At 42.2% G+C, this 12524-nt stretch overlaps 4 protein-coding genes across 4 annotated transcripts; all 4 read left to right on the top strand.

Moving 5' to 3' along the window:
- Nucleotides 1-38: 38 nt before the first annotated feature.
- LOC311245737 (histone H2A-like) lies at nucleotides 39-431 on the top strand (the record flags this gene model as incomplete). The annotated part of the gene is made up of 1 exon (XM_084335701.1): nucleotides 39-431. One exon carries the CDS (start codon nucleotides 39-41, stop codon nucleotides 429-431), a length of 393 nt encoding a protein of 130 aa, XP_084191827.1.
- A 2732-nt stretch (nucleotides 432-3163) lies between these two features.
- On the top strand, nucleotides 3164-3862 carry LOC311238156 (uncharacterized protein; the record flags this gene model as incomplete). The annotated part of the gene is made up of 1 exon (XM_084326168.1): nucleotides 3164-3862. One exon carries the CDS (start codon nucleotides 3164-3166, stop codon nucleotides 3860-3862), a length of 699 nt encoding a protein of 232 aa, XP_084182294.1.
- Nucleotides 3863-6273: 2411 nt separating this feature from the next.
- On the top strand, nucleotides 6274-6585 carry LOC311238282 (histone H4; the record flags this gene model as incomplete). Its single annotated transcript, XM_084326306.1, has 1 exon — nucleotides 6274-6585. The coding sequence occupies one exon, from the start codon at nucleotides 6274-6276 to the stop codon at nucleotides 6583-6585; it is 312 nt and encodes a 103-aa protein (XP_084182432.1).
- A 1124-nt stretch (nucleotides 6586-7709) lies between these two features.
- On the top strand, nucleotides 7710-8093 carry LOC311238220 (histone H2A; the record flags this gene model as incomplete). The annotated part of the gene is made up of 1 exon (XM_084326244.1): nucleotides 7710-8093. One exon carries the CDS (start codon nucleotides 7710-7712, stop codon nucleotides 8091-8093), a length of 384 nt encoding a protein of 127 aa, XP_084182370.1.
- Between the last annotated feature and the right edge of the window lie 4431 nt (nucleotides 8094-12524).

Here is a 12524-nt window from a genome sequence, read left to right as displayed (position 1 = left end):
TCATTTTCTAATTCGTTTAGCTAAAGAGAATTATAAACATGTCTGGAAGAGGAAAGACCGGAGGAAAGGCCAGAGTTAAGTCCAAGACTCGCTCCTCTCGCGCCGGGCTTCAGTTCCCCGTGGGTCGTGTCCACAGACTGCTGCGTAAAGGCAACTATGCTCATCGTGTTGGAGCCGGTGCTCCGGTTTATCTGGCCGCTGTGCTGGAATATCTGACCGCTGAGATCCTGGAGTTGGCTGGAAACGCTGCCCGTGACAACAAGAAGAGTCGTATCATCCCCCGTCATCTGCAGCTGGCCGTGCGTAACGACGAGGAGCTCAACAGACTGCTGGGAGGAGTGACCATCGCTCAGGGTGGTGTGCTGCCCAACATCCAGGCTGTCCTTCTGCCCAAGAAGACCGAGAAGGCTGCCAAGCCTGCCAAGAAGTAAATTATTTAGCCTCTTCGACAAACCCCACAAAGGCTCTTTTCAGAGCCACCCACCTCTTCTTGAAAATGCAATCTTTCCGTTTGTCAAAATACAATTTGGTTGTGTAACTTACACTTATGTCCGAGGTAGCGAGACAACAACGTAAGGCGATACACGTAATGCATAACATGCCCGTGTTCACTTATGGGTAAGTAATGTTTAATGTGTTGTCTGTCTGCAGTGTTTTGATAATTATCATCCCTCGACTTCTAAAATATAAAATAGTTTAACATCTTGGAGTACAACAGAGTTTTGAAACGTAATTCGATGAAAGCCCTGTGTAAAGCAGAACAAACTCATGGCTGAAACTCTTCTGCCCTCTACTGGTGGCCATGGCCAATAATTATAAAACGGGGTAGCTCAAAGCAATCTGCTCTGCCTTGTACCATCTTGCCACCTCTTCAAGAAATAAGTCTGCTGTTTATACCATCTCTGCCTGTGCCAGTTGGTGCACAATAAATGGCAGCATACAGATGAATGTAAATCAAAGTAAATTATATTTTGAACATTATTATGTATTAATAAAAACAAATTAAATGTAAGTGTAAAAATTAGGCTACTTGGTAACCGTTTTATAAAAGCAATAGCTCACTTCGTGACATGCTGTTATTATATCACAGGGCTGTCAGTAAGACGCAGGGCCGAAATACTCCCCATAGCTGTGATATTGCTTAATTAACACAGGTCATCGTTGGCTTAATCGGTTAAGATAAAAAAAAATATAAGCATATTCCCCATCACAATTACAGTCTGAATGGCCAATGTATCAAACGTGGAGAGAACTTTATGGTTGATGAAGAACAAAACCTCTTAAATGCATACAATACATTATTACAACAACAATAAGCTTTTATAACATTGTTGACATCAAACTCCAGCAATCGGAAGTCTAAAATATGACTTCAGCAATACTGATCACCTCCGGTCCCCTCTCCCTCCATGTTTAGCAGGATACGCAGCGTCCACATCTGGCTGAAATGTTACATCAGGCATCCCCTATGGTTTGGACTTCAACAAATGCACACCATGCTCTCTCCACTCTTTCCACTCGTAATGTTAATGCTTCAAATCTAGTCACAATTTCTCTAGATGTGTTTCTGTCATACAACATAAAATCACAGATTTCTGAGCAGTATTTACCAATAAGGACACTTTTGATCAAACTGATCAGCAGCTCAATTGTTTCTTTTGTGTTTCACGGGGTGCCCTTAAAAAAACATGATATCAATGGTACATGGCATAATTTTTTATCATAGGAATGCCAGGATACATTTTTGTAAGAGATGTTTTCTGATGATGCTGAGTTGAGCCGATGGTTTCCTCTTGTTTGGGTTACTAAACAGACACCAACATTTACACAGGACTGGGTCTCACCATGGGCCATGTGTATAAAGTAAACCAATGCCCCACTATGGTACAGGTAGTAGAAACATAGTATGTTTCATTCCTTGAACCATTTCTTCAGAATGTATCAACATGTACTACACCAATAGACACTAACAATAGAGGCCTTGCATGGACTGTTTGTGTACTTCTTTCTTACAGTATGATTTTATTATGATCCCCATTAGCTGATGCAAAACATCAGGGTCCGTGTACGTTTTGATAGTTCGTTTGACCCATCAGCTACTCTTCCTGGGGTCCACACATAACATATAAACATGTTACAGATAAGACATGTTCAGACAAGCAACCAAGTGGAATTAAAAATCAGAAAGTGACAATATACTTTCTATCAAACATATTACATGATACCGCATTCCTAAACATAATGGAATCATACATAGTACAATATACATTACATAACACTATATATTAAATATGCACTCAATTCACAAGCAGTGAGAAACCATATACTCGTACCACCTATTTGTATAGGCTACTAATATTCCTGTCACTAAAAATACAATAAAGTAAAATAAAAGTAACTATGGGTATGTGTGTGTGTCTACATGTACATAATGTGCAGGCGTAGGGCTGTTAGATGTTGTTTCAGTTGTCTTTTAAAGCCTGTATTGTAAACAAAAAGCTAAATGTAGCTATGTTTCTTGTATACGGTACATACTCATAAAGGTAGGACTAATTTCAGTTTTTTTAATCCATATATAGGCCACATTAAATCTTCCACTTACTCAAACGAAGTCGAGGTCACCCACACTACAGGCCACCACCAACAAAAGACTGTGTTTACCAACACTGAAAAGTCACCCATTTAAAACTAAACGCGTCACCCCAGAGGACTCATCTTTCTTTCAGTCCCTTGTCAGGTAGCTCGGCTCGCTGGAAAACGAGATTTTGTCGGATTCTAATTTACTCTAAAGAATTGTAAGAGATAAATACAAGAAAAAAGTAGCTGCACAACAGTGGTGACGGCACACATTATTGTTTTGGAGCGTCCACAAATTAACCACGTTTCTACAAATAGTTTGATTCTGACGGGACATGTGTCTACTAGCTGGGCCACTTGGCGTTAGATTTCTGCAATATTCATAGTTGTGTATTTTAACAATTTTATGCGAAGAGAAAACACAAGCGACAGAGCATTTTGACAGTACAGAGGAGGACCGGGCTGGTTGAGTCTACATGGCTCTCATGCAGTGTTTAAGACCAGCCCCCTGCCTCGGCTACACTATCAGTCTGTTGACACTCCTAGTTACTTCAGCTTTTGTTTCGCAGCAGAGAACGAGAGAATAATGGCAGAAGTCGCCCCAGCTCCAGCTCCGGCCGCTCCGGCTAAGGCTGCCAAGAAGAAGGCAGCTCCCAGACCCAAGAAAGCAGGTCCCAGCGTCAGTGACTTGGTCGTCGAGGCAGTGTCCGCTTCTAAAGAGAGGAGCGGCGTATCTCTTGCTGCCGTAAAGAAGGCTCTGGCTGCCGGTGGCTACGACGTGGATAAGAACAAGGCTCGTGTGAAGACTGCCATCAAGAGTCTGGTGACGAAGGGAACCCTGGTCCAGGTCAAGGGTACCGGAGCCTCCGGCTCTTTCAAGCTCAACAAGAAGGCTGAGGTTAAAGCCAAGAAGCCAGCGGCCAAGAAACCAGTCACCGCTAAAAAGCCTAAGAAGCCTGTTGCAGCTAAGAAGGCTGTTGCAGCCAAGAAGTCTCCCAAGAAAGTCGCAGCCAAGAGCCCCAAGAAGGTCGCAGCCAAGAGCCCCAAGAAGGTCGCAGCCAAGAGCCCCAAGAAGGTCGCAGCCAAGAGCCCCAAGAAGGTCGCAGCCAAGAGCCCCAAGAAGGTAGTAGCCAAGAGCCCCAAGAAGGTAGTAGCCAAGAGCCCCAAGAAGGTAGTAGCCAAGAGCCCAAAGAAGGCGAAAAAGCCCGTTGCTCCCAAGAAGGCTCCAGCGAAGAAGGCTGCCAAGCCCAAAGCAGCGAAGAAAGCAGCTCCCAAGAAGAAGTAAGCGTCCAAGCAGAACATCATTTCACATCAAAAGGCTCTTTTAAGAGCCAACCACCATTTCCCATGAAGGAACAATGCATTCTAATGTAATCTACATTCTAATTATACAAAACATGTATTTAATTGTTTCAATCTGTAGTTATTTGAACCAGACGGGGAACGAGTCTCACTCCTTCCAAGCCAATTTGTATATAAGCATAAGCTAATTAATGATTAATTAAAATATAGATCACACTGCATAATGCATATCACATCCATACATGTGGAAATGCATAAATTGCTGCCATCATGGTGCATTTGTTACCGCGTAATGACTGCTATGGTACTGTTTCAATGAGCCGGAGGGTGGGATGATTTGAATCACAATTATTGTATATAATTATAATAGTTATAGTTACAATATATTGCTAAACTTTCAGTCTAGCTGACTTATCAAATCAAACCACGGCAGAACGATGCATTAGTTACAATGGATTACAAAACAACACATTTCCTCGTCAACATAAATACTTAAGTATTCATTCTTCCCATTTATGGAAAGGTACATAAGCACAATTGCATGTATTCAGACCGGTTTGGTTCATTTGTCTTGTCAATGTTGCGCATAGTCATTAGTCTTCTTGGGCAACACGCCGGAGTTAGTTTAGTTCCTCTTCATTACGCACAGCCAGCTGCAGATGACAGGGGATGATATGTCTTCTTCCAGTGACAAATCTAAAATACAGATGTATTATTTAGGTCAATAGCATACCCCACCCTCTTCATCTTATTTAGACATTTTTCTCCCTATAACACTCAAGAAGGAGGTCTGAACTATTACCTGTAGTGTGCTCAGTGCTTTCTGAAAGGACAGTTATGAAATATTAGTACACTACCCACAAAGAAGCTTTGTTCTGGACAAATTACAGCATAGCATACTGTAAGGACAACAACAACAAGGTAGTCGGTCATGGCAGATACATGAGACTATCTCAGTGTAGCAACGCACAAGCATGCATTTATTTTATATCATATATACAAACAATATATCTCAGTATAGCAATGCACTGAGCCACATGAAGTTGATAAAGACGGCTTCATGGGCCAAAACCAAATGTAGGGATCTGAGGTTTTTAATCAGAGCAAACATGGAAGAATGACACAGATGAACAGATGGGAATAGGTGGTAATTCAGTCATGTACTTGACTGACACGGTTCCCAGAGGAACACTGGTCTACTTCAGAAAAGGGGCCTGCCTGCTACAGGAACAATTCAGAATAATCAAATTAGAAGTTTTCTTTTCTTCGTTGTCACACGCACTTTTGGCCAGTGAAAAGACAATGTGAATGTGGATGCAATTTTCATAATTCCAAAATATTCCTATGATTCTTATTGTTTTACGACCAATGAAGTCCGGTTGTGCACTACAGTGCACATTTAGTAAAATATGAATAGAGTTAAGTAAAAAAAAAAATGTATATATATAAATATATTGTATATGTTAAATGTTTTAAAAAAATAATACAAGTGACAACACTTTATCCCCTGGGTCTCATGATGTATTGTATTGGGAAAACAACACTTCCTCAAAACATTTTCAGATGTAAACCTACAAGATACACTACACGACCAAGGTACCCATGTACATGTCAAAATACTTCCCAAAGGTCAGTGAATACCACGATCACAACACCAGAGGGAGCTCCACAAATCATGTTAAACCCAGATTCGGCTCAAACAAGGGACTAAACACGTTTCGCAATTATGTCACATCAATGTGGAACGCCCTACCCAAAGCTGTAAAGGAATGTGAATCACTACCCACTTTCAAAACCACTCTCAAAGAACACCTACGGGAGACTGCAATTCGAAACTGGCCCCTGTAAATGTCCTAACCCAACCCCCTCCAATGTGCAATAAATGACCAAGTATGGTTGTCAATATTCCAATGTACAGTTTTGCTTGTACAGTTGTACAGTGTCCCCCACCCACCCAACCCCATCTACCCAACCTCCTCCAATGTACAGTTTCTATGTCAAATGTATATACTCTCTTTTCTGGACTCTTTTTGTATCACAAACAGTACTGTATTTGCAAATCTGGTATGTCATAAATGTATAGATGTAGCAGTACTGTCTATCTGTATGTCGTGTATGTCATATGTTATGATGAATTGAAAATGGGGGACCCTGATGTAAACAAGACGAAAGTCTTTCTCTGGTCTGCATGCCCTTAACAATTGTATGTATTGAGCTGTACTGTACTGTACCCATTCTGCAATCCGTTAATAAACTTTTCAATCAATCAATCAAACCCTCCCTCCACATTTGTCCCTGCGCGCTTCTTGGTCTCAACCACGTCCTCAGACAGGGTTCAAAGAAGCAGGCGGTTGGCCAGTTGCTACATTCGTTTGTTTTCTTACACACGTTACAATGAGTGGAAGAGGAAAGGGAGGTAAGGGACTTGGTAAAGGAGGCGCTAAGCGTCACCGCAAAGTGCTTCGTGATAACATCCAGGGAATCACCAAACCCGCTATCCGTCGTCTGGCTCGTCGTGGCGGAGTGAAGCGTATCTCCGGTCTAATCTACGAGGAGACTCGTGGTGTTCTCAAGGTCTTCCTGGAGAATGTGATCCGTGATGCCGTCACCTACACCGAACACGCCAAGAGAAAGACCGTGACCGCCATGGATGTGGTCTATGCTCTGAAGAGACAGGGACGCACTCTGTACGGCTTCGGCGGCTAGACTTCTATTCAACCATAACTAACTAAAACCCAAAGGCTCTTTTCAGAGCCACCCACCTTATCACTGAATGAGTACACTGTCTACATACGTATATTTGTGAAAAGTATTAAACTGAGTTGTCTCAGCCAGGCATAGCACCGAATTTGTTGTTTTAGCATTTAATGTAATCCAGTCACTGATGCAATGCCTACGGTTCCTGACGTTGCTAGGTAATTCCTGCATTGGAATTGCCATGTAACTACAGTGTGTACATATATGTAAAACTTAATAACTGATGGTGATTTTAATAGTGAAAACGTGAAAGACGTTTCAGTGACAAGTACACTAGTCTCATCTCACGGCGGGGCTTCCTGAACATGTGAACAACTACAATTAAATTGATATGCCTCAAGATTATTCGTACAACACTTTTTAAGTAATATATTAGATTCAAACCTATTTACATCATACAATGTAAAGAAGGCATCAAACTATAGTGCAAATATAACAGTTAAATGCAATAGTAATATGCTATGTATACAGGAGAAAGACTGACCGCCAATAATTTTTTTTTGTTTGGAAGCGTGGATTCGCTACTTGTAGGCACTGGAAATCTAAATGACGCTAACCTATTTCAGCACCATGGACAGTACCGGACCACACTGACGAAACCATTTTGGAAATGGGGAAAGCATGCAGGCTTAACCCAAATGGACTCCAGACAAGGAGCAAACATGATAGTTCGGATTGTATTTATTTTTAACCATATGTGTATATATATATTTATTGTAAGTCAAAGCAGTGACAGCAGTGACAGATGTCACCCAGAGAGCTAAATTTAAGGTGCACAAAATCATTGTCTTGGAAAAATGCAGTTTCATGTCGATTATTGGTTGGCTTAATATCAAGTGTGGCTATGGAGTTTTGCTAAAATAATAATTGGGATATTATGGCTTTGCGCGCAAATAGTTTCCTGTGCGCGGGAAATGTGCGACAAAGCCTCTCAACCAATCGTATACAAGAAGCCAGGCAGCGGTATTTGCATAATCTGGCCTATAAAGAGGCAGCAGTGCGCTTCTGTTTCCACATTACTCCAACTCACTGCATTCATTTTCTAACTCGTTTAACGTAAGAGAATAATAAACATGTCTGGAAGAGGCAAGACTGGAGGAAAGGCCAGAGCTAAGGCCAAGACTCGCTCCTCTCGCGCCGGGCTTCAGTTCCCCGTGGGTCGTGTCCACAGACTGCTGCGTAAAGGCAACTATGCTCATCGTGTTGGAGCCGGTGCTCCGGTTTATCTGGCCGCTGTGCTGGAATATCTGACAGCTGAGATCTTGGAGTTGGCTGGAAACGCTGCCCGTGACAACAAGAAGAGTCGTATCATCCCCCGTCATCTGCAACTGGCCGTGCGTAACGACGAGGAGCTCAACAAACTGTTGGGAGGAGTGACCATCGCCCAGGGTGGTGTGCTGCCCAACATCCAGGCTGTCCTTTTGCCCAAGAAGACCGAGAAGGCTGCCAAGAAGTAAATTATTTAGCCTCTTCGACAAACCCCACAAAGGCTCTTTTCAGAGCCACCCACCTCTTCTTGAAAATGCAATATTTCCGTTTGTCTAAACGTACGTTGTCGTCTCGCTACCTCGGACATAAGTGTAAGACGATAGACACGTAATGCATAACATTTGCCCGTGTTCACTTATGGGTACACTTGTACTGTACAGTGCTGTTTAGAAGTAATGTTTAATGTGTTGTCTGTCTGCAGTGTTTTTGTGCCTGTTTTGAAGGCTTAACGATATAATATAAAATTATAAATGCGGTCAAGTGATGATTAATTTTAACTGAAAAAAAACAATATGGGTAGTAAGACATACAAATTACAGCAAATTAATTAAATTACAAAAAATTATGCCAAATACATGTAAAAAAGGATTATATGCAGGTATGTACACACGTGTATACGTGTATATGAATGTCTGTGTATATATATATATATATTTATTGTAAGTCAAAGCAGTGACAGCAGTGACAGGTTTAACGATATAATATAAAATTATAAATGCGGTCAAGTGATGATTAATTTTAACTGACAAACTATGGGTAGTAACACATACAAATTACAGCAAATTAATTAAATTACAAAAAATGCCAAATACATGTAAAAAAGGATTATTTTGGAAACCGGGAAAGTCATGTCAAGAGTTTTACTTGTCACGGCATACAAGTATACAATGAAATGCGGGGGGTCTTGCCCGCAACGATTGTGCATAATACAATAATAATATAATAAGAATACAATAGAACGACATTGTGCAATAATACAAGTAATGAAAGTAGGGTATATCGGTATATGTACATGAGTTATTTACAGAGCATGGTAGGACATGCTAGGTCCTGTGGTAGTGCAATACACTGTTAGCTACGGATGAGGCACTGGGTCTTTATGTACACTGCTATACAATGCTATATTATACAATCTCAAGTTATACTATACTATTCTTAAAGTGACCTTTCCTTTTGTAAAGTGACCATAAGTGTGAGCGTGTGCAGCATGAGTGTGTGTGTGCTCATGTTAAAGTGGCTGCTAGTGTGTGAGCGTGTACAGTGTGTGTGTTGTCTGTGTGCTCTTGTGTGTGGAGAGTTCAGTGTCCAAGGCTCTGATGGCCTGGGGGAAGAAGCTGAGCCGAAGTCTCTCTGTCATAGTTGCTGGTGTTCGCAGGCGTTTGCCTGACCGCAGCAGCTTGAACAGGCTGTTGTTGGGGTGGTGAGGGTCTTTCATTATTCTGCAGGCTCTGTATTTGCACCTCTTGTTGTATAGGACCTGCAGGGGTGGTAGTGCAATACCCGTGGTACGCTCGGCTGAGCACTCTCTGTAGGGCCTTCTTGTCCTGTGCCGTGCTGTTTCCATACCAGGCAGTGATGTTTCCAGTCAAGATGCTTTCTACAGCTCCGGAGTAGAAGGACTGGAGTATCTTCCCAGATACTCTGAACTTCCTTAACTGTCTCAGGTGGTAGAGGCGCTGCTTCGCCTTTTTTACGACTGAGTCTATGTGTGTTGTCCATGTCAGATCCTCTGAGATGTGGACCCCCAAGTACTTGAAGCTGCTCACCCTGTCCACGGTAGCCCCGTTTATCCTCAGTGGTGTGTGTGTCTCCTGCTGTCTTCTCCTAAAATCCACGATCAGCGCCTTGGTTTTACCAATGTTCAGGAGCAGGCTGTTGTCCTGGCACCAGCGTTCCAGTACCTCAACCTCCTCCCGGTAGGCCTTCTCATCGTTGTCCGAGATCAGCCCCACCACCACTGTGTCGTCCGCAAACTTCACTATGGAGTTGGAGCTGAACTTGGCCACACAGTCATGTGTGTATAGTGAGTACAGCAGGGGGCTCAGAACACAGCCCTGGGGGGACCGGATGCTCAGGGTGATGGTGTTGGAGGTGCACTGCAGACTCAAGTCAAGTCAAGAGTTTTATTTGTCACGGCATACAAGCATACAGTGAAATGCGGGGGAGTCATGACTGCAGCGATTGTGCAATAATACAGTAATAAGAATAGGATGAGAATAAGACATTTGTGCAATAATACAAGTAATAAGAATAAGACATAACAGGTATATGTCCATAAAGTTTACAAAAAGCATGGTAAGACATGCTAAGGTCCTGCGATAGTGCAATACACTGTTAGCTACGGATGAGGCACTGGGTCTTATGTACACTACTATACAATGCTATACTATACAATCTACAGTTATACTATGTGTCCTTATGCTAGCTTGCTATATCCATCTGTTTACTCATGTCCTGGACTCTGGGGAGAACCTAATGGGATAGTTCGGATTGTATTATTTTTTTAACATAGGTTCAATATTTGTCAGCAGTGTAATTGATGCAACTAATAGATCAGAGAAAAGGCAAACTGAATATGACTTCAATATTCAAGTGAACATGATACATGACACCTAATTTAATGTGGAACCAGAACATACTTACAATAAAATAAGTACGCCTATACCCCCCTAATTTGCCCCTATAGTTTTACATAATTAAATTAGATCTGTGTTTTGCAATTTGAGGAAAGAAAGTCATGGGTAAAACTGTTGTAGAATGTAAACAGTCAGAGGCTAATTGCTTTCACATGAACATTTCATTTTGGAAAGACTTCAGTTCCTGACTTTGGTTCTCAACCTTTGTCATGTCAAGCACCTACAGTTCATTCAAATTAGACTGTGGACCTTCATTTGATCAAATATATCTCAGTCACCCATATTTCATAACATAGAAATAAAGAATTCCAGAACGGTTTATAGTCTACTGTAGGTTGTGATATGTGATATGACTAGCCCAAGGTTGGACTTATAAGTGTACTGGACATGCAAGGCATCTATGAGGGTTGACGTTCCACTCTACTGGTTAAAATTGCTGACTTGTGAGTTGTACGTTCGTTGATAAAGAACAATAATGTCCACAGCCGCTCCAGTGTAAAACAAAGATATCCAAATGGTTTATTTCTCTTCCACAGCGAAGTCTTTCTTTACAGAAGTGGTCCTAAATCTATTTTCCTAAATATTGACGTCACTACTACAAGGTAAGAAAACTGTATTTTCCCAGTCTCCAAAATCACCGCCGACTGGACACATGAAAATTCCTCCACACTGGAAAGCCGTAAATCCACTTGCTGGCTCTTTCCACAGCAAACCGGAAGGCTTGGCACCTTGGTTGAGAAATGCAGGCTTCAGTTTTGGTTGTTGAGTCCATCCGTTCAGTCCTGTTCAGTCCTTGGCTACACACACAGAATGTTCGGTTATGACATCATACCATACGGTGACGTTCTATCATGACGTCATACTGTGACATCACCAATGTTCTAGAATGTTCTATGTTCTAAAATGTTTGGCTATGACATCACCAGAAATTTTCTATAATGCTCTAGAATGTTCGGCTATGACATCACCACAAATGTTCTAGAATGTTCTATGTTCTAGAATGTACTATTATGACAAATACGACGGTTCAATGACTTTATCTAAATCCAATCAATATTAAACATTCATATAATACAATAACCTAAATATATAGCTTTGGCTCCTACAGCATCTTACAGAATAACAACGGGAAAAACACATAAATCCCTAAAGGAAAAGAAAAACACATGGGTTAGTTATTCACCGCCGTCTGTCCGTGGTCCTGTCAACTGAGGTTGGCACTAGATTATTCACTTTACGTATAAATACGTCGCAGGTGGATACAGCAGCACTTAGCCTAAAAGTGAGTTACCCAAAACGTTGAAGCCTTCACCACGATACAACGTGCTGTGAAGTGGGCCCTTTTTGCCCCTAAATAGAGCCTTGAGAACCGCGTGCGAATTGATAGCTAAAGTGTCAGAGTTTAACGCTGTATCGTCGAGTTCGACTTATTCTATTGTAAAGTAATAGTCTATTATGTATAGTGTATCGTGCGGCTACCGTTCTACAGTGACCAGCATTACCACCGGTTCGTCGTACCGAGCTAGTGCACTTATCCAGGCTGGGCGGCCTAACCTTGTGCCGCCATCCGAGGAGTCCTAGACGAGAACCGTGTGGATATGTACACCGGAGAACCTACACCGACGAATGCAGAGCCTTTTCCGGCTGGATTATATTGCTTTGGTACTGTGGCTGCTGGAGCAGAGAACCGTCTACCCCACTGCTGTGTGGGATCTACCCTGTGAGGAGCACCGCCGAGCCCGCCTCTAGGACCCACAGATGCTGGCTAGCTTTCATCCATGCTGCCATACATACCGGAGTATAGCTGTTGCTTTGTCTACAGACCAAAGGATTATTGCACCGTCTCCTGTATCTGGAGTCTCTTTATTCCTCGTTGATCCAGACTTTTGCTCCCGACAATTCCTCTCCCCTGCTGGCTTACAACCGGAGGGAACCCCCTTAGTATCTCCAGCTGACTACGAGTGTGCCTTATATAATTCTTAT

The sequence above is a fragment of the Notolepis coatsorum genome (genome assembly GCF_963971535.1).
Source record: "Notolepis coatsorum genome assembly, chromosome: 1".
Taxonomy (NCBI): domain Eukaryota; kingdom Metazoa; phylum Chordata; class Actinopteri; order Aulopiformes; family Paralepididae; genus Notolepis; species Notolepis coatsorum.
This window is presented reverse-complemented; position numbering and strand designations above follow the sequence as displayed.